General features: G+C 37.3%; 3 protein-coding genes across 3 annotated transcripts; 2 read left to right on the top strand and 1 right to left on the bottom strand.

Annotated features, from left to right (window-relative positions):
* The first annotated feature begins 1062 nt into the window (after positions 1-1062).
* On the top strand, positions 1063-2748 carry LOC107601736 (cdc42 effector protein 2-like). Its single transcript, XM_016294016.1, has one exon. It carries the CDS (start codon positions 1261-1263, stop codon positions 2095-2097), a length of 837 nt encoding a protein of 278 aa, XP_016149502.1. The 5' UTR covers positions 1063-1260; the 3' UTR covers positions 2098-2748.
* A 571-nt stretch (positions 2749-3319) lies between these two features.
* Positions 3320-11490, top strand: LOC107601732 (TFIIH basal transcription factor complex helicase XPD subunit). The gene is made up of 23 exons (XM_016294010.1): positions 3320-3671; positions 3839-3938; positions 4420-4497; positions 4599-4661; positions 4790-4903; positions 5881-5997; positions 6373-6489; positions 6573-6696; positions 6778-6874; positions 6975-7108; positions 7520-7688; positions 7809-7927; positions 8297-8366; positions 8449-8518; positions 8880-8981; positions 9356-9419; positions 9511-9632; positions 9718-9810; positions 9934-10006; positions 10500-10570; positions 10670-10813; positions 10888-11031; positions 11264-11490. The coding sequence occupies exons 1-23, from the start codon at positions 3667-3669 to the stop codon at positions 11354-11356; spliced, it is 2283 nt and encodes a 760-aa protein (XP_016149496.1). The 5' UTR covers positions 3320-3666; the 3' UTR covers positions 11357-11490.
* Positions 11491-12794: 1304 nt separating this feature from the next.
* On the bottom strand, positions 12795-20211 carry LOC107601696 (kinesin light chain 1-like). The gene is made up of 14 exons (XM_016293953.1): positions 20058-20211; positions 19928-19935; positions 17245-17470; positions 16928-17158; positions 15773-15848; positions 15240-15465; positions 15048-15135; positions 14804-14905; positions 14196-14369; positions 13993-14092; positions 13860-13909; positions 13645-13775; positions 13490-13556; positions 12795-12959 (listed from the first exon to the last, which is right to left on the bottom strand). Exons 3-14 carry the CDS (start codon positions 17452-17454, stop codon positions 12795-12797), a joined length of 1620 nt encoding a protein of 539 aa, XP_016149439.1. The 5' UTR covers positions 17455-17470; positions 19928-19935; positions 20058-20211.
* Between the last annotated feature and the right edge of the window lie 715 nt (positions 20212-20926).

The raw sequence follows: 20926 nt of genomic DNA, 5'->3' as shown, positions 1-20926 counted from the left end.
TATGTCATTGCACAAATCAGGGTTTTGGTGACTGTAAAAGCCCTTAATTATTATAGTTAATCAAGGTTTCAGCCATTCACATTATTCTCTCATTTAATTAATATATATATATATATATATATATACAAAAACCTACGCAATTTTAAATAAAGATATACAAAAAAAAAACCCTGATAAATAACCAAGCCTCCCACTTTCTATACACCATGGTGGGTGTAGACTGAAATCTCAGCTGTGTTAAAGCAATGACACCATGTGGTTTACTAGGGAAATCCGGGAATTGGCTGATCTCAAGGATCGGTTTAACCGTTACATAATAGGAGTGTGTTAGTGTAACTCCTCCAAGTGATTTTCTGAAGGTCACGAGGACAGATGTCATATAAGACATCTTTTTACGCCTTACATCACTTTTTCTCTCCATTGACGGAACAAACATCTTTTAAACATTCAATATATATTTTGCCTTTCTTTATTACTAGCATGTTTTCTCAGTTGCGTCACAGGCCAATAAATCTCAGCAACAAGCTGTGAGAAAAATGGTAGAAACATATGGCTGTCATAGAGAAACAATAACAGTTTTACATGCTGCGCCAGTGACAGCAATTAACTTGCGTCTTGTGGGTGAAGTAAAAATAACCACTTTGATGCTGTCCATGCTGTACTCTCCCTTATTTTCTTATCAAATGGATGTTGGAGAAAATAAGTTTTGAGGGGGCCCCAAAGCAAATTCAGTGCACAGGGCCCAGAATTCCTAGCAACGCCATTGTATGTCAGTGTGGATGTAATTTAATAAATGTTTATATATCTTAGAGACACTTGAAGTAAATAATAAAACTTTACTGTTATTCTGTTGCGTCACCTCCAACCTCCAATTTATTGGTAAGTAGCTGCAAAGACTGGAGAGAAAATCTCTGCTCAGGGGCGAAGAAAAACAGAGTTGTTTTCTTTGTTGTTCAAATTGCACAGTAAATATGTGTGCTTTTCTTTGTGTTTTTTGAAATACTACCCCACTCTTGAATTTCACAGATTGTAAATCTTTCTTCTCCTTGTTTGTTCCTCAGATCTGTTGTTGCGATGATACATTCCAGGAGCTTCTGAAGAGTTTCAGACATAAAGTATGTCACTTACAGCTGCTGTAAAATAAAGGAGACAAACCAACCGAAAGATATGAAAGTGCTTATATCAGACTGAGGACTAGTTTCCTCTCCATTTGTGCAACAAACATCATCACACGTTTGACACAAAATACTGGGAAACAGAATGCCAGCCAAGACACCCATGTACTTAAAGACGTCCACACCAAAGCGAGGAAAGAAGCAGAAAATACGGGACATTCTTTCAGGAGACATGATAAGCCCGCCGCTGGGTGATGTGCGTCACAGTGCCCATGTTGGGCCTGAAGGAGAAGGGGACATGTTTGGCGATGTGGGATTCTTGCAAGGCAAACTCGACATGCTTCCAGCCCTCAATCAAGCGCCCAGCTCTCGTTCTCACAGCATTGACAGAAGAATGGATGAGATCTTGGATGTGAACAGCAAGAGCCACACTTACCATCGCAGTCATAATTCTCATCACAATTCTCTCCTCAAAACCACCATCTCCATGCCGGTATTCATTGTGCCTGTGCAACCACCTCCTAAACCCCCCCGTCTGCATTTAGACGAGCAGCCGTCCCAGCAAGAGCAGCAGCAGAATCATCATCACAGTCCAACGCAGAAGCGCTCCATGTCTGTTTGCGAGGAAGGGATTGGGAAGCACGGGGATCCCTGCCGTGACCTCAGTCTCTCCGCCTCGATCCCAGTCCTGCAGCACCTGGTGCCTTGCACAGGCTCTTTATCAGAGGCTTCCTCGGATGACTCCATGTCGGAAGGCTGTGGTCCACTGGACCCAAAACGAGGCTTGAGTCTGGACTCTGATGCAGGACTCAGTAATGAGGACCTGCGGAGCGAACACTGTGAATCTCCAGCTATCTCACCCAGCATGTCACGCTCGGAGTCACTAATGGGTTTGGACCTGGACCTGGGACCGTCCATTTTGGAGGATGTTCTTAGGATCATGGACCGTTATAAGAGTGTGGAAGAAAGACATGAGATATAAGGGGACTCTTTCAGAAACTGTAATATAGGCGTCAGCTCACCTAATCTTTATTTTAAAGCACTGAAAGAATTGGGATGAAAGAGCTGGTTGTGCCACAGATGCTGTAGTATTATGACACATTTTTATCCACATGTAATTATAACAAACTGGCAATAATCTTTACAGCTTCAACTCTGAAAAAGACAGTCAATCGATCTATTCATTTCCATAAGGTGATCCGATCATAAAATAATGTGTTAATGGATAACATTACAAGAGAAGTGTTTTGCTGGGTTTTGGTCATTCTAGCTTAACTGGAGATGTTAAATATTTAAGCACTAAAAATTTGTTGATTTTTGTATTTGCTATTACTTATTAAGTAAGCTATGCTTTGCAGGGAAAGAATTGGGATTTTGACTATGTAGTAAATTTCTTTCCGGAAAGTATCAACTTGTACAATGTAGGTGAATATTATCAATTAATGACCTCAAATGGGTCTTCCCTTCCATAGGAGTAAACATGTTATGCAGATATGTAAAACATGAGATCTAAGAGATAATTATTTGCCCTGCCTATGAGTACAAAGGAAATCACTTTGTAAAGGTTTATCTTTGTTGGGGTATAATATTACAGTATATTTTATTGCATTGTAATATATGAAATAAAATGTTCATGTAAATAAAATATTATATAAGTACATGCCTCTGCTGTTTTAATAATAAAATATTCTTTCTTTCTTTCTTTCAATCTCTCTCTCTTTCTTTCTTCTTTCTTTTATTATTTAAAATGTAATGTTTATTATATACTCTATAATATAAATTATTATCAATTAATAAAAAATTACATTTATTTACATATATTAAATTTGGTAAAACTATTATTTTCTAAATGATTCCTAAATTATGTTATTTCCTAAAATTATTAGTATTTATTATTTTAAATAATTTAATATTGAAATTAAAGTCATATAAAATATAATTTTTATATTTACATTTTATATTTAAATGAAAGACTTCACAAAAAAAAGGTCTTCTTTTTGATTATTCAGGTCTAACCCCGATGGTTCTAAATGTACTTCCGCTAAAAAGTTGAATTGACATGCGTATCATCCAATAAGATGTCAGACTGGGAGGGTTTTCAAGTGGAACTACCAATCATAGAAGCAAAATACCTTACGCGTTTTAGTTGCGACAGATTGTCGTGCTACTAAAACGCCTGTATAGCTCGATAGAAGTCTGTGATTAGACAAAGCAGGAAAAATATTTGTAATTTCTTAAGTAGAACGGGTTTGATGAGGAAAATATGATTGTGGAAAACAAGCTGGAGGAAATAAAATGGAATAACATTGCAGGAGAATAATCCAGAAGGTGGCGGTAATGCAACGCTCTTGGATGCAAGCCGCCGTTAAACCTCGAAGAAGAAGAAGAAGAAGAAGAAGAAGCAGCAGCAGAAGAAGACGAAGACGACGAAGAAGAAGTCTGTTGTGTAATACAAATGACAGTTATATATACAGCTATGTGAATGTTTGAAATGATAGAAAACTGACTACGAGAAACACACCAGTGCTGTAAAGTATAAGTACCAGAAAACATGAAGTGAGTAAAACCATAGATATGTAACGTTGTACGAGTAAAACGGTCAAATTTCAGTATGTGCATTGCTAGACTAGTAGCATTGCTGCAAATGTGCAGACTGGTAATTCTCCTAACCGTTGTTTAGTTAACAGAAGTTTTCTGCTCTTATTCCTCTTTCATTCATTTAGGCTGAATATCGACGGGTTATTAGTCTACTTTCCGTATGATTACATTTATCCTGAACAATACTCGTACATGCTTGAGCTGAAGAGGACGCTGGATGCAAAGGTATGTTAGAATCCATTTATTAAGCTAATATTGTGTAATATGTAATATGCACCCAACATTATGGGTAGTTGACATGACATTTCACGCCAGGACAAAACTTTCATGCAATGTAATGTGCTATATGGTTTAAACGACATTTTATTTTAATTTATATAGAATTATTATTTCTTCTTGAATAATAATACCAGTGACAATTAGAATATTGAATGGATTAAGTAAGTGTAAGTATCTTATATGAGAATTATTATTTTTTTCTTTTGAGAAGCCAAAGGAAAATTTCCACAGTGTTGGATAATAAAGTTCAATCAATAATGCATGCAGTTTTTATAGTCTTATATTAATTGAGAGACAACATGGGATATTTGTACTTTTACTTTTGTCTCACAACAGGGGCATTTAAATTACCTAGTGAAAGCCCAAAGAAATGGATTTTATCTATCTATCTATCTGTCTGTTTCCCACATTTATTATATGTGCAAAGGGTCATGGAGTTCTCGAGATGCCCTCAGGAACAGGAAAAACAATTTCTCTTCTTTCCCTCATCGTTGCTTACCAGAAGGTGAGGGATTTCTGAATGATTGTGTTATATAATTTGAAGCTTCACTATAATGACAGTCTGATAACTGCATGTAATTTGATTTATATTTTCATGTCTTGCAGGCTTACCCTTTAGAAGTCACAAAGCTTGTCTACTGTTCTCGCACTGTGCCTGAGATAGAGAAGGTATTCAACATTATATACATTTTTATAACCCACTGCATAATTAATTCTTATTTTAAAATTGCTTTTCAAATACACTTTTCATCAGTTAAGTATCTGTCTTTTCTGTAACCTCTCTGTTCTCCTCTCAGGTTGTGGAGGAACTAAGGAAACTAATGGATTATTATACAAAGCAAACAGAAGCGAAAAATGACTTCCTTGCACTGGCACTTTCTTCACGGAAAAATCTGTGCATTCATCCTGAGGTAGAAGCTGCTCAATGAGCAGATTTGTGTGTGGTTTCAGTAATATTTTTGTGTAGGTGAACTCATTAAATGGAAGTGAATGTGTATGGGATGAAATTAGACTCTTAATTATTTGTTAATAGCCTACACTAGTATTTTCTGAGTCTGAATCGGCTGCAAAGAAGCATGCCGGCTGTCTGTGTGTCGTCCATGCCTAAATCTGCTGTTAGAACTAGTTAAAAATGTTTAACTGAAATACAATGAATTATAATTTGTGCAAATATTCGGGGTTTCAGCTTATCCACAGATCTTACGAAAATATAAATCAGCTCAAATGAATGAAACGCTGATGTAAAATAGCTCTGCTCTGGGTTTCCCTGAAAGTGTTTGTCATACATTTGTTTGGCCAACAGTAAATTTATTCAGTGTTTTAGTTCGATCAAATATTAGCCAAGATACTAACTGAAATCACTCTCTACAGAGTTATATGTAGAGTTATTATATTTGAAGGGGCAGAGGAGAATAACCAAACCAAAAAAACGATGCAAACCATTCATAAAAGCGCACATGCCGCTGGGGCTAGAGTGCCATCTAGTGGTCGCTGATTTTCTTAGGCTCAGCTGCGTGTGGATGGCGAGCTGTTTGTGTGTGGAATGAAAGGGCGAAAAGAAAGTCTCAAAATTCAAATGAATCGACTCAGAAGTGATGCCAATGAATGTACGGGTGCCACTCGATCCACAAATGCACATCTTCCTTGTTGCATCCGCAAATTCTGATACACTAATGCAAAAGAAATCATCTGTATTCACAAACATGTTTCTATTTGTACAAACCACTGCACATTCATGCTAATTCTGAATTTCACAGACACAAGTTGACAGACATTTGGTTGTGGTTAATAAGATACATTTGCAACATTTATCAAGTTCATGGATAATTGTGCATGCATTCGTTAGTCAGTTTGAGTCTAATTTCATCCCATAAATGTGTGATTACAGGTGAGCGCCCTACGGTTTGGAAAAGAAGTAGATGGAAAGTGTCACAGTCTGACAGCATCATATATTCGAGCTCAGCATCACAGTAATCCAAGTCAACCTGTCTGCCAGTTCTATGAGGTATGAAGCTTTTCTCAAGCATATGCTGTAGCATTTTTAGCATTTTTTTCTTCACAATCCCCCGGCACAATATGTGTAATTTAGTCATAAGTCACTTTGCTTTAGGCCTGATGTCCTGTATGCTAGGAATTACAGTATATTTTATTGTATTCAAGTATATGAAATAATCACATCCATTTAAGATTACAATTTCTTTTTAATATTTGTTGTAAAATAAACATTTTATTTAAAATATTTTATTTTTTTCAAATTGTAATTTGCGTTGCATAGTCTTTGATCACAATATTAAAAATATATTTTAAAAATATTTAATTCAAATATAAATGTAAATCAAATATTTAACTAACAGTAAAATAATCGTTTCCCTGTATGCAGGAATTTGATGCAGTAGGCAGACAGGTGCCCATTCCCCCTGGTATATATAACTTGGATGATCTGAAGGATTTTGGGCGTAGAAAAGGCTGGTGTCCGTACTTCTTGGCACGTTATGCAGTGAGTACTTTGCTAGATTTAGTATGGTGGATGTTTGCTGTGCATGCAATTCATTGTTGTTGATTTCATGTTTTTTCTTTCAGATTCTTCATGCAAACATTGTAGTGTACAGCTACCATTACTTACTAGATCCAAAAATTGCAGACCTGGTCTCGAAAGAGCTTGCAAAGAAATCTGTAGTTGTGTTTGACGAGGCTCACAATATCGGTGAGTAGAAAATCACAGTGCTTGTCACGGTCACCCATATCATGTTGACATGGTTATTTAAGCTGATATTGTTTCTTCTAGATAATGTGTGTATTGATTCCATGAGCGTCAACATTACCAGGAGGACACTGGATCGCTGCCAGACTAATGTGGAAACCCTGCAAAACACCATTAGCAGGTGTGACAAAATACTGGGAGAGTGAATTCATTAGTATTTTATTTATTACTACATGAGTAATGCCTTTAATTTCCTGTATTCTGTTTGTGTTCTTTTAAAGAATTAAGGAAACAGATGCTGCCAAACTCCGAGAAGAATACAGCAGATTAGTTGAGGGTCTTAAAGAAGCAAATGTTGCCAGAGAAACTGACATGTATCTGTCCAACCCAGTTCTGCCAGATGAAATCCTCCAAGGTCAGTTTTATTAACAACCCCTAAAGTATTTGGACTTGCGTCACACAAAAGTGTCTGTCTTTGCATTAAATACAAGATATCAATCCAAGTACCATCTGCAAACTCACGTCATATTTCTCAAAAGTAACGTAACTGAGACTGATATTGGTGATGGTTTACAACCAGCTGGTCCCAAGGTAATTTATAGCTGATGTATGAAGTCATCCTCCCTGTTTGACAAATCTCCAGATACTTTTATTCTTGATTGAACAATAATAATACAATGTCTGTTCTATGATATGAAATCAAACAGATTTCATTTGTAAGAATTTTGCTTTAAATTTCTTTAAATCTCATTTGTTTCAATATTTTGGTTCATGAAGTGTGGCTTAAGTATCCAAATATAGTTGACGTATGTGACTCTCACTACAGAGGCTGTACCTGGCAGCATCCGCACTGCAGAGCACTTTGTGGGCTTTATGAAGCGGTTTCTCGAGTACCTGAAGGCACGTTTGCGGATCCATCATGTGGTGCAGGAGAGCGCTCCTCAGTTCCTCAAAGACATCTATGAGAAAGTCTGCATTGACCGCAAACCACTGAGGTGAGTAAAATAAACTGTCCGTTTCTTCTGTCGTCACATACTGGAAGTACTGATGGTTATTAATAAGTAATAAAGCAACATATTCACCCCAGCCTAAATGTATATTTAATCCACTACCAGATTTTGTGCCGAGAGGCTGCGCTCACTGCTGAGGACACTGGAGATTGCAGACATTGCTGATTTCTCAGCCATTACCCTGATCTCACACTTTGCCACACTTGTCAGCACCTATAGCAAAGGTAACAAAGCCTCGTCCTGCCCTCCTCCAACTATAAAGCTGTGGTCACATTAAATATTTTTCTGCAAATTTGCGCAAGAGAAATCCAGTAATTCCAAAGGAAATCCATGTGATTGGGAATTTTGCGTGAGGGCAAACGATTTCCCTATGCAAATTTTCAAGTTTGGGTTCAAGTTGGTCACAAGGATTTGTCACAATGACCAACAGAAAGCTGCTTGAGTTGGACATCTTATCTTATTTTTTTTGGCCCATGAAAAGTTTCTGAAATTTCGCTAATGTGACCACACTGAAAATAATATCTCAAACTCTTCTCAATCTAATAATGATTTCCTGCAAAAGTGAGTTCTTATGTGTAATCATTCTCTTTTAGGCTTCACCATCATCATTGAGCCCTTTGAAGATAGAACGCCGACAATAGCAAATCCTGTTCTTCACTTCAGGTACATTAATTCTGCTTTAATACAATGTGTCACATTTTCTATGAAATGTCTTTGTCACTTACTTTGGATTCTTTCTATGCAGTTGCATGGACCCCTCTATCGCCATAAAGCCAGTGTTTGGGCGCTTTCAATCAGTCATTATCACATCAGGGGTAAGCTGTGCTCCTCAATCCATATGCCCCATCTTTCCATGAATATTAGATTACACACCCTGCTCACTAATCTCTTCATTATAATCCCACTGTAACACTCATGCCATCTGTGTAAGACACACTCCACTTTCACCTTAAATGTGCAAGCCACATTTAAAATGGGTTTGCTTTAGCTTGTTAATTGGTTTGAAAAGGAGGAGCCTTTCATTCAACATCAGTAGCCTACACATCTAGTGTTATTGCGAAACATATTCAACAAATATTACTTAAACCTTCTGCAGATATTTGTTTTAGAAACTTCATTATTTTGAGTTGGCAAATAATTTGATTTAAGATCATTATCGATTCTCTCTCTGAATAGACGCTCTCTCCGCTGGACATCTACCCACGCATCCTTGATTTCCGCCCAGTCACTGTGGCATCTTTTACCATGACACTGGCACGAACCTGCCTGTGCCCTCTTGTGAGTTATGACTGGCAATGCCATCCAACTGTGTGTCGTTTACCATTTGACGAAAGCAATTACGCAGATATTTGCATATTTAATTGAGAGTTTTAATGAAGATATGCTGGACTGGTATCTTTTAAAGACACATTAAATCAGTGGTTTTTAGTCTTTTTGACTCGGAGGGCCCCTGATGTCCGACACAATATTGGAAGCCCCCCATATAGGCGCACTTTTTTTATATATTTCTGCTGACAGAGCTGCTTGTTCTTTTTTATTAACAGAAACTGAGAGTATTGATATATTAGATTTATTAAATTCATTTTGTGATTCTTGAAAGTTTTAAGAACTGTATTTCCTTCAATAAAAACCATTATTTTTCCAACTTTCAGATTGTTGGCCGAGGGAATGATCAGGTAGCGATGACCTCCAAGTTCGAGACCAGAGAAGACTTTGGTAAGTTGTTTTGTGATTTTGTTTGTATTACTGACTTTATTTTGCGAGTGCAGTTAAAAGGTAACTGTTTTATTTAACATACATCCCATAGCTGTGATCCGGAACTATGGAAACCTGCTGCTGGAAATGTCTGCTATTGTTCCTGATGGAATCGTTGCATTCTTCACAAGCTACATTTACATGGAGAATATTGTGGCCTCATGGTACGAACAGGTATGAAGAGACAACTTGATTCTTTCTCAGATCATTGAAAGTGCTGTTAAGATTAGCATAACTAATTATCTTGCTTGATTTGTAGGGGATCCTAGAGAACATCCAAAGAAACAAGCTAATTTTCATAGAAACCCAGGATGCAGCTGAGACCAGCATGGCCCTGGAGAAGTATCAAGAGGTCAAAAGACATTGGGTTTTTAATGCTCCCTAATCCTATTTTCTTTAATCGTGTTGTGTAACGTTGACTTTATTTTAGGTGCCCTGTATTAAAGTAATCACTTTCGTTATCTTTCACTTTCAGGCCTGTGAGAATGGCAGAGGAGCAATTCTGCTTTCAGTGGCAAGAGGGAAAGTGTCAGAGGGCATCGACTTTGGTGGATACTAGTCCCTTTAACAGTTTTGAACAGTTTCTTTATACAGGTTTTCTACAGGTCTTAAAAAGTATTAATTCGCCCTTCCATAAATTAAGGCCTTAGAAAGGTCTTAAATCGGTGCAGAAATTGTTACATTCATAAAGTCATGCCATTAAATGTTGCATGCACTGCCAAAAATGAATATCTTCCTCAGTATTTTTGTCTTTTTTCCAGTACAAACATCTAAACATTCTTAAATCAAGATAAATTTGCTAGATACAAAATTAAGACTAATATGATGCTAAACAAAAACAAAATATCTGCTAATGGGGTTAGAAATATAATCTTGTTTTCCCTTTAAATTAAATGTATCTTTCTGACCCTTTTGGCAGATCATTTTTCTTGTTTTAATCAAACTTAATTTTGATTAATTTCTTTGTCTCCTTCCATTATATTTATTCTTTAAAAGAATTGTGTAAACGTTTGTTCATCAGCTTTTCTTCTCAACCACCAGTTCATCATTATGGCCGTGCCGTTATCATGTTTGGAGTGCCATATGTTTATACCCAGAGCCGAATCCTCAAGGTTTGTAGAGCTATTTCTCCCAGATTCTAATTTTGAAGATTTTGAATTTATTTTGTAATTAATAAAAATACCCTGACCTGGTTTTTTTCTTTAAATCAGGCACGTCTGGAATACCTCAGAGACCAATTTCAAATCCGGGAAAATGACTTTCTGACGTTTGATGCGATGCGACATGCGGCTCAGTGTGTGGGCAGAGCCATTCGAGGCAAAACAGACTACGGCCTGATGATCTTTGCAGATAAGGTAAGTAAACTAGTGAGAAGGTAGCATGATTTTTTTTGTTTTTCTTAGTTGTTTAATTGATGTGTTTCCCTCAGCGTTATGCACGAGCGGATAAGCGAGGAAAGCTGCCCCGCTGGATCCAGGAACACCTTACAGATGGAAGCCTAAATCTGACCATTGATGAGACTGTGCAGTTAGGCAAGCACTTTCTACGACAGATGGCCCAGCCCTTCAGACAGGTAAGGTCAACGCACACATTAACCTTCCTCAGCCTGTTCAGTGATCTAAACCTCTCATGCTTACGGTGGTCATTTAATCAGTTTAGAGTTAAATTCTTTCTAAATTTAAACCAGTTGAAATGATATACACATAAAAAGAGAGCACAATGACACGTTTGGAGGGATGAGGTTGTTAGGTGCATGTTCTCAGTGATGTTGAATTAAGAGTCTTTGTGGCATGTTTGTGTGGCAGGAGGATCAGTTGGGTCTGTCTCTGCTGACCCTGGAACAACTGCAGTCTGAGGACATGCTTCAGAAAATTGCTCAGATCGCTCAACAAGCCTGAGGACTCAAAGCGAACAAAAGGAACTAAGTCTGGCAGATATGTATATATGTGTGTTTTTTTATGATTCTTTAATATGGTGTTTTCTACAACAATCCCAGAAGCATTAATAAATGCTGTTCTTTAGCCAGTGTCGTTCTTTACTGTTTGAAGAGAAACATGCTGTCTCAAAAGCAGCTGTAGAGGGCACACAAGCACACTAAATTAAGGGGAAACAACTGAAGGACACCAGGAGTTGGATACCAGCTATTGATTGGTCCGTATCAGCTGTCAAGCACCTAATTATCTGAAAACACTTTTCACACATTTTGATTTTAACAGAGGTAGAACAATTTTATTTGGTTCATCAGCAACATTCAGTATATAAATATATTCCCTAAGCTCATGGAATATGTAACATGATTCAACAATATATAGTATGTACAGCGGTTTAGATTATGTAACTTCTCATTGATGCCTAACCACTCAGTAACTACATCCACCAGCTAGATTCAAGTTATATACTGTGTATTAGTACCCTGAAATTCTGCTAATATAAAATCCTGCCTATTATTAAAAATAACTTAAACTAAAGCAATAGCACAGCATGTGTGTATATATAAGTACAACATGTGCTTGAAATTGAAAAATCAGAAGTCCCTTATTTTATAGGCACAAGTCGTACCAGAGTTGGTTGATATTAACTCAGAACCAAATTATCATGTACAACAGCATATCTTACATTCATCTTGGAATGTAACATCATGAATTACAATTCTTTATGAATCTGAGTTAAGTGCATTTAGAAGCAATGAAGATTTAAGTGCAAATTGTTCAATTCAATATTATAATTCTTTTGCATGGTGGTGTGAGGACATGGAATCTGTCACATATTGCTACAATATTCTAAGTAAACTGTTGCGGTGCAGTAACATTAGCATAATTTTGGAGAAATTTAGCAGGTCAATAATGTAGCGATGAATTATGATCACAAAATAGAGACTTTCACAACACAAGCTTCCTGTTGGTCAACGTGGCGACCAACCTGAACACAAGTGAAACCTGAGTGTGGGGAGCTTTTTCTTGTCCTCACACGAAACTCCTGAATGCATGGATTCCTATTGTAATGACTGGATTTTGCCTGCAAAAATCTGCTGAGTGAAAAATCTGCACCCTGCTGAAGGCTGTAATATTGGATAGCCTGATTATCAAATATGGCCCTATCTTTAAAATGTAATAAATGATACATTTCTGATATTTTATATTGCTACTGGCTTTTAAAATATGAGTAGATTGAACTGATTTTTACACCATGTAAAAAATATTTTTGTAAAGCCAAAGTGTGCTTTCCTTTTCCAGGAGCACTTTAACAGACTGCTTTGAAGTGTGAGTCTCAGGGAGGCCTGCATTCATCGTCACATACTAGTCCTCATATTATTGTCAAATATGATCTTTGCAGTCATTACAGACCAGTCAGATGTGAGGTTGACATCTCAGCATTGCCCCAGAGTCCTGATGTCATATGGCTTGTCTGAAAGTTAGCCGTCTCACCGCTTAGAGACGCGCGGCGGGCTAAACTCTGTGTGCTGGAACTCAGACCTCGTGCGTCTGTCAGCCTCTTGGGCTTCTGAAAATACAAAATAGACTTTTATTATTTGTTAATCAATCTCTAACTAATTCCTGCTTACTGTAATATTATTCACCACCCTTCAAAAGTGTAGGTTCACTAAGATTTTATTTTAAAGAAAATATTTTTATTCAGCAAGGATACATTAAATTGATTAATAGAAAGTTCAAAAGAACAGCCTTTATTTGAAAGACAAATCTTTTGTAACATTATAAAAGTTTCCACAAAAATATTAAGCAGCACAACGGTTTTCAACATTGATAATAATTAGAAATGTGTTGTGAGCACAAAATCATCATATTAGATTGATTTCTGAAGGATCATGTGACTGAAGACTGGAGTAATGCTGCTGAAAATTCAGCTTTGCCATCAGAGATTACATTTTAAAATATATTCAAATAGAAAACATTTTAAATTATTGCACAATATCAAATTTGACTATTTTTACTGTATCAAAATAAATGATCAAATGCAGCCTTGGTGAATATTAGATACATGAGCAAATTTGAAAGCAAAAACCCAGCACTTACCATAGCAGCCTCTTGACTCTCTTTTAGACCCACATTAAGCACATTTAGAGAATTGGCTCTCTTCATCCTGTTTAAAAATAAACGAGTAGTTAAATATACAGCTCTCTTCTACATAAAAAGTGACGAGAGCTGAACAATAAGCACAATATCATTACCCAGCAGCTCGAGGAGCTGTTTCCTCTGTTCCAACTCCTTTCAGTTTCCGAACAAGTTTTTCGCTGCTTCGTCTTATGGATTCCCGGAGCTTGGTAAACGACCCACTGCGCTTCAGACTTCCCAGACCATCCTACAGTGCGCACACACAGAAGAAGTAGTACATTAAAAACCTCCTCCAGCTCATAAAACATATATATTTGGATCAGAAACAGACCTGTCTTGAGCTTCCCTCCTCTGTATGTATCCAAACTGGCTGTCCATCCCCTTTATAGATGTGAAAATATTAATTTACTGTTGGACAGGTATGTTAGTAGGTCAAATTACTGTATATAGAAAATTCACTTCACCCTCCACTGAGCCAAACTCCTTCTCATGAGCACGAGTCAGAATCTCTTTATAAAGAGCCTCAGCTTGTCTATACTTGCCCTGCTTGAGGTAACAGGAGGCCTGAAGAGCACATGAATGGTATATTATATAGCATGCATAATATACTACTACTATCATTATTAAAACACTAGCACTTGACAAGAAACTAATTTCCTATCCTGACCAGGTTATTCTTGGTCTTGGCCACGTTGGCATCGTCTGGACCCAGCTGGCTCTGGTAAATGTGCAACGCACGTTCATAGTACTGCTCCACCTCCTGGTATTTGCCCTGGTTCTGGCATAGGAGGGCTAAGTTATTCAGCTGTTTGGCTACATCAGGGTGATCTGTCCCAAGCACCTGTCAATAGACAAAGATAGGCTAGATATTTAGACTAGGCCAGTGGTTCTCAACCTTTTTGACTCCAAGGCCACAACAATATTTAAAGGCTTCATGACTTTTCCAGTTGTTCTTGATTTACTGGATAAGGATAAAGTCATTATTACAAGATGATGATTTGCTACTCAAGAAACATTTCTTATTATTATCAATGTTGAAAACAGTTGTGCTACTTAGTATTTTTGTGCAAACCAGGATATTTTTTTTCAGGATTCTTTGACAGCCTTATGTCACTTTTGATCACTTTAATGCATCCTTGCTAAATAAATTATTTTCTTTCAAAAAGAAATCTTACTGACCCCAAACTTTTAAACGCTAGTGTACAGGTAATCTGATTTTACAGCTGTTATAGAAAGGACATGCGGGACTACAATTCACTCTTTTTGTGGCAGTACCTTTTCTCTGATCTCCAGAGCTCTTTTACACAGCGGCTCTGCCTCTTTATACTTCCCCCTTTTTCCATACAACACAGCCAGATTATTCAGAGTAGCTGCCACCTACAAACACAAACATAAACTCAAGGAAAGGGACCTAATGTATATAGATTGCATATGTGACATTATTGACTTTCCAAAGAAAAAATAGATTAATAAAAACAAACTATAACAGTAACATATTACATCTTTAAACAGTACATACTGCTGGATGGTCCATGCCTAGTGTCTTCTCACGGATGGCCAATGCATCATTAAGAAGATTGGCAGCTTCCTTGTATTTGTTCTGATCCCTGTAGAGCATAATATTCATGTTATTTAATAAGATTAGAATACAGATTAATAATTATATTTACATCTAAGGCTAAATGAATGTGTGATGTTCTACAGAAGTGACCTGTACACTAAAGCCAGAATATTGAGCATGGTAGCAACATCCGGGTGGCTGTGGCCCGAGGATTTCTCCAGGTCCTCCAGAGCTTGCTTGCAGAGTGGCACGGCCACCTCATAGCGGCCCTGAGAGGCGTACTGGATCACCAGGTTGTGGAGAGTTCGGAGTCGGGCAGGGATCTCATATCCTCCCTGCTGGGCAGCAGCGGCGGCACTACTGTGCGGCTGAGACACTGCAAATACAAGAGTTGCGATGAGACACATGCACACATGGTTAAAGATTGAGCTGTGCTGATCATGAGTTCAAACCAATCTTGTGACATTTCTCAATTTCCTGACCTCTACTTTTCTCTCAATAAAAACATATCGAAATAATCTTTAAGAAGTTCAAATTCTAGTTGTGGTTATAGTAAATCCTAACTGTGGTTGAAACCTAACACTGCCCTAAACCTTGCGTCAACTAAACCTTGCTTGCTCTAACGGCTGACATGGTAAACAAATGTGTAAAGGAACAGCTGTGATCTGTGAGGATTGCCGTACTGTGTGATTGCTCCTCTTCTTCACTAGGAAAGAGATCATCAAGGGACTCCTTCCCTGAATTAGAATCTTTATCCTCCTGTAAGAAACAAACAGCATGAACATGTCATGAGTGTATGATTTAATATTCTGAATAGCCTTTAGACCAGCGGCTCCCAATCATCGGTTCAGGGCCCACAGCACACTTCCAAGAGGACAGGATGACTTACTTAAATTAGTAAATTATTATTAATATATTAAAATCGCATCATTCTGAACTAAATTAAAATGCTAAGAAACAGAAGAAAATCAAAATGTAAATTTTTCTTTTTTTCTTATTTGTTTTTATTGAAGAACACAGTTTTTGAAATCACAATATGAATCATGTTTAATTTAATACATCAATACTCCTAGATTTTGTGAATAAAAAAAAGTTTAAAAACAAGCAGCTTTGTCATAATTACAATAGAAATACGGAAATATCTTTATTTATATGGGGGTCAATTACTTTTGGTACTTTTATGTCCCAAGTGTTGATTTTTCAGATCTCTACCTTTTCTTGTTATATGAAGGTCAGACTGACTTTATGTCATGCCACGCATTTATTTTTCCTCCTTATTAAATGCCATTTTGTATGGCATTGTTTTACCCTTGTGCCAGGCACAGACATTAGATAAAATATGAAAATCCATCATGAAAATATTAATTACATTACGTCTAAAGCTATGATAATCCAAACAGAAAATAAAATAAACATAACTACACAAATAAATATAATTGATATAGATTTTACACAAATTGCATTTGTCCCACTGCTGCGCCGTCATTTCCACAACACAATTCTACCCCTATAAAGTTCATTAAAAAAATGTGTGTACTTATTTATCAGAAATAAACGCAGCGAAACATATGCCTGAGATGAAATATGACGAGATCAGAAAATAAAGAAAAATCAAGGTTAATGTCACTTGTGAGCAGAATATTGTTATTGTGAATCATTTTCAATCAAGATGTAATTTTGTCAAGTATTATTTAATTGTGTGCATTTAATTGTTTGCCATTTTCTTATTAAAAACAAACAAACAAAACCCCATATCTACAAAGCTAGTCTACAACAAATGTTTAGCTTAAGAACCTAAATGTATTATCCAGAAGAATGTTTTCAAGATGAACCTTTACCATAGGCGGTTCTTCGTGGTCGTACTTGCGGATGCTGCTCATGAACTGCAGGTGTCTGTTCTGCTCCTCTAAAGTAACCACTTCCTGTTCCCGCTCCTGTAGCTGCTGCTGGGCTCGGGCCAGCTCGTCCCTCAGCCACTGGTTCTCCTGGCACAACCTCCGCACCTGAGCACGCAACTTCTGCTTCTCTGCCTCCAAGGAGCCCAGGTGTGCTGACAGTGCCATCATCACCTGAATGAGCGGGAAATAGACGGCTAGGGTGAGTGGACATGCTCTTAATGGGACTGAAAGTGAATGAAGATGACTGTGCCGCTCACTTGCGCCTCTCCTAGGCCCAGTTCAATCCTCTCCAGAGACTCTAAAATAATGTTGGTCTTCTCCTGCTCCAGGCTGCCGCTCTCGCTGGATGTCTGGCTCTGGAGCGTTTCCTGCATGCTGTCCAGCAGCGTGCGGTTCTCTCCACGTAGAGCCTCCAGCCCTGCGATCACCTGCTGGGTGCTGCATAAGATTTCCTCCCCTGACAACATGTCTGACACTCAGTCCCTAAAGAGGAAAATATGCATTTAGTATTAATTATCATGCATTCAATGTGCAAACTGAGCATGACCCCAAGGCCTTTTTCACACAGCATGCAGCAGTACATTATAACTTTCACATTAACACTATTTCTGCTGCGTAACTGTAGGTCTTATCAGAAAGTAACATGATTTCTGGGTTACTATACTGAGTATTGTGTTGACGATGCAAATTATTATTCAAAGTGGGAAATTTACATATAGTTCCAACTTTGTTATATGAGGATTTTTGGATCATGCACACAATAAATTGAGCAAAAATAAAGGCATTTAAAATGTTAAAAAATTTCAAATAAATGCTGTTCTTTTAAACTTTTGATTCAAAGTATCATGAAACAATTCATCACGGTTTCCACAAAAAATATTAAGCAGCACATCTGTTTTCAATATTGATAATAAACGTTTCTTGAGCAGTAAATCAGCATATTAGAATGATTTCTGAAGGATCATGTGACACTGAAGACTGGAGTAATGGCTGCTGAAAATTCGAAAACGGTTATTTTAAATTGTCATAATACTTCACAATATTCTTCACAATATTTCTGATCAAATAAATGCAACCTTGTTGAGCATAAGAGAATTAAGTTACTAGTTCAGCTACTGTATAAACTGCTTACTTTACTGAATCTAAAGTGGTTTGTGTGCTTGTCACTATGTTTGATTTTCAGACAAACAGATTTTTTTTTCAAACAATCTGTGTAAATGGGTGCTTCTATGTCACAAAAGGTTAAACAAAAACTTCTACAGCATGTTTCCATACTTGCCCATCTATATTTGATAGTTTTTACTATATTATAAATACTATGTGCAGCATAAAAAGCCTCAGCATTCAAATGATATTTGCAGAGCACCTTCTGCTACACTTTGGCGACATAAACTTACACAGACATTATTATATTGGAAAATGTATATAGACAAACACAAACAACTACAAAAACAAACAGAAAAGGGTCACAGGTAAAATTATATCACACACAGTATAGAATACCAGAAACTGACCTCAATTCACACTAAAAGCAAGATCTCATTTGACTGTTATTATCCATTAATTTTACGAAAACCTTAAAACACAGTGCAGCGAAGTGCAACATTCTAAATACAGGGAAAACACCTGTAAAAAAAAAATCAATACAGACAATTCCTTCGTATTAATAGTACATTTGTCACCTATTTTATGGATTTTTTTTTTTTTACAGTGTAGTTTTAAGGGAATAAGAGCAGAGACCCCTTTTAGCCTTAAGAGAGAAAGGTGAAGTGAAGCTTCTCTGCCACCCCAACAGATGAAAAGAAGCAGAAGGGTTGCTAGGTAAGAATCAGTTTACAGGTAGAAACAGATATCTCTCTGGGGAGGTACAGGACTGAGCTATTGTTTACGCCAGACTGATGAGGTCATCAACACAGGATAGATGCATTTAAGCTGAATTCATTGAGAAAATAACAAAACAATGATAAATGCATTAGATACCAGTTTGGCATGCTTAAAGGGTGGAGTGGACTAACTGTTAACGTGCATGTTTTTTTTACTTGTTTCAAATGATATTTCTCCATTTTGGCTGTTGCTGTTGGAAAAGCTTTTCAGTTCTGATCTGTTTAAAATTACACTGAATACCCTGGCTTAGAGACTCCAGTTCAACACTTTATATTCCTATATTCCGAGTCGTCTAATTCAAAATTTCAGCGAACAACAACATACACTTAATTCTGTTTGTTACAAAAGCTATTGCATGGCTTCAGAAGACTTGGAATACAGAACAGCAGGAGTCACATTTTGTCATTCTGAAGCTTGACAGCTGTCAATCATTGTTTACTGTCAGTATATTGAAAAGAATGGCTAAAATATCACCTAAAATCCACAAACTTCATAAAGTTTACAATAAAGTCATACAAATCTGGAGGTTTGGGTTGACATGAGGGTGAGTAAAGAATGACAATAATGTCATCTCTTTGACCTGTCAGTTGATTACTAAAGTGGCTCAATCCAGACACGTGTTGTGTAAACAAAGAATTCATATATTTGCAGATAAATATAAGAGACAAATTTATACAATTACAGAGCTATATATAGTATTAGGTATCACGGAAATAAAAGAGTTTAGTACAGGTTTGAATAAAATATTAATTTGGACAATTAAGATGTCCAACCTTAAATGAATGAATATCTCTTTATAATAAACAATAACACTCTATAAGACGGGTAAACCCCTTAAAAAGTGATTTCTAGAGATGATAATTGCAGTCCACTTAACAAACATGACTTTCACCGGATTAGCAGTTGTAACGAAGGCTAATTCAGGATAAACAAACACTGTCAACCAAACGAGAGTGTAAGTTAATAGTCCTTTAAACCGCATTGTAAAGCTGTTTATTCTCCTAGGTCATATAGAGACGGTTGGCCAGTGAGTGTCAACAGCTGATGTTTATTTACCTGCAGTAACTCGGAGAAGTGGCCGCGACGCGTCCCAACTTACAGCCAGACAATTCCGACTAAAGTAACTCGCATCACATCTTTATTCCCTTGATGTCGTCGCGATTAATGGATGTAACAGCCAAGTAGAGCCTCGGTCGCGGACATTCATTCACCTGTTGTGGCGTCGCAGACAGGCTGACTTAACAGCGCTTACCTGATCCGTCAGTTCACACACCATTAGCGCGACTGCGCCGTGTGGAGCTCGACCTCAGGCCACCTGCCTGCCACCTGCCGGCCACTGCTCTGAACTGCACCCAACCGAGCGCCATCACATCAACAAACACATGATGACTAGTTACAAATCTACTTGAATCACATATGCAATTAAAATGTAGCTCGTTCTTAATCATTTCAATTGGCTCAAATGTGTAAAAAAAGACTTTAAACGATTTGGCAAAATGTAATTTTACCGTGAAATACTGTCAAATTCAGTGCTTTGTAAGTAAAATCTCTGAATTACCATATAATCTTCACTTGAATGTTTGTTAAACGAGTTTAAATATAGGCAATATGTATGGCCTACGTATTAAAAACGATATAAAATATGCTGTAAATATGATAAGGAAAATAAAGGAAGTTATCATGCAAACCGGTGGCTGCATGAATAAGCAGCATTAGCTTTGGACCCATCAGACAGGCTTAACTTAATGATAGGAACCATGCAGAGGATGCATCTGGGAATTGTCTTTGCTTTAACATATACAGACAAAATCAGAGCATGCAGAACTGAGAGTGAGGAAAGGGAGGGTTCTGTTGCAGAATGCAACTGAAAAAGGAAGAAAGGTGACACTGGCACACTTTGCTGCATGGAAAGAGTAAAACCAGTGTGTGATTTAGGAAGAAAAATTAGTCCAGGGATATAAAGTGGAAGGAGCGTGAAAGCAATGGAGCAACTCGATAGGAACCATGCAGAGGATGCATCTGGGAATTGTCTTTGCTTTAACATATACAGACAAA

The sequence above is a fragment of the Sinocyclocheilus grahami genome, unplaced genomic scaffold, assembly GCF_001515645.1.
Source record: "Sinocyclocheilus grahami isolate Dianchi unplaced genomic scaffold, SAMN03320097.WGS_v1.1 scaffold311.1, whole genome shotgun sequence".
In the NCBI taxonomy this organism is placed as follows: domain Eukaryota; kingdom Metazoa; phylum Chordata; class Actinopteri; order Cypriniformes; family Cyprinidae; genus Sinocyclocheilus; species Sinocyclocheilus grahami.
This window is presented reverse-complemented; position numbering and strand designations above follow the sequence as displayed.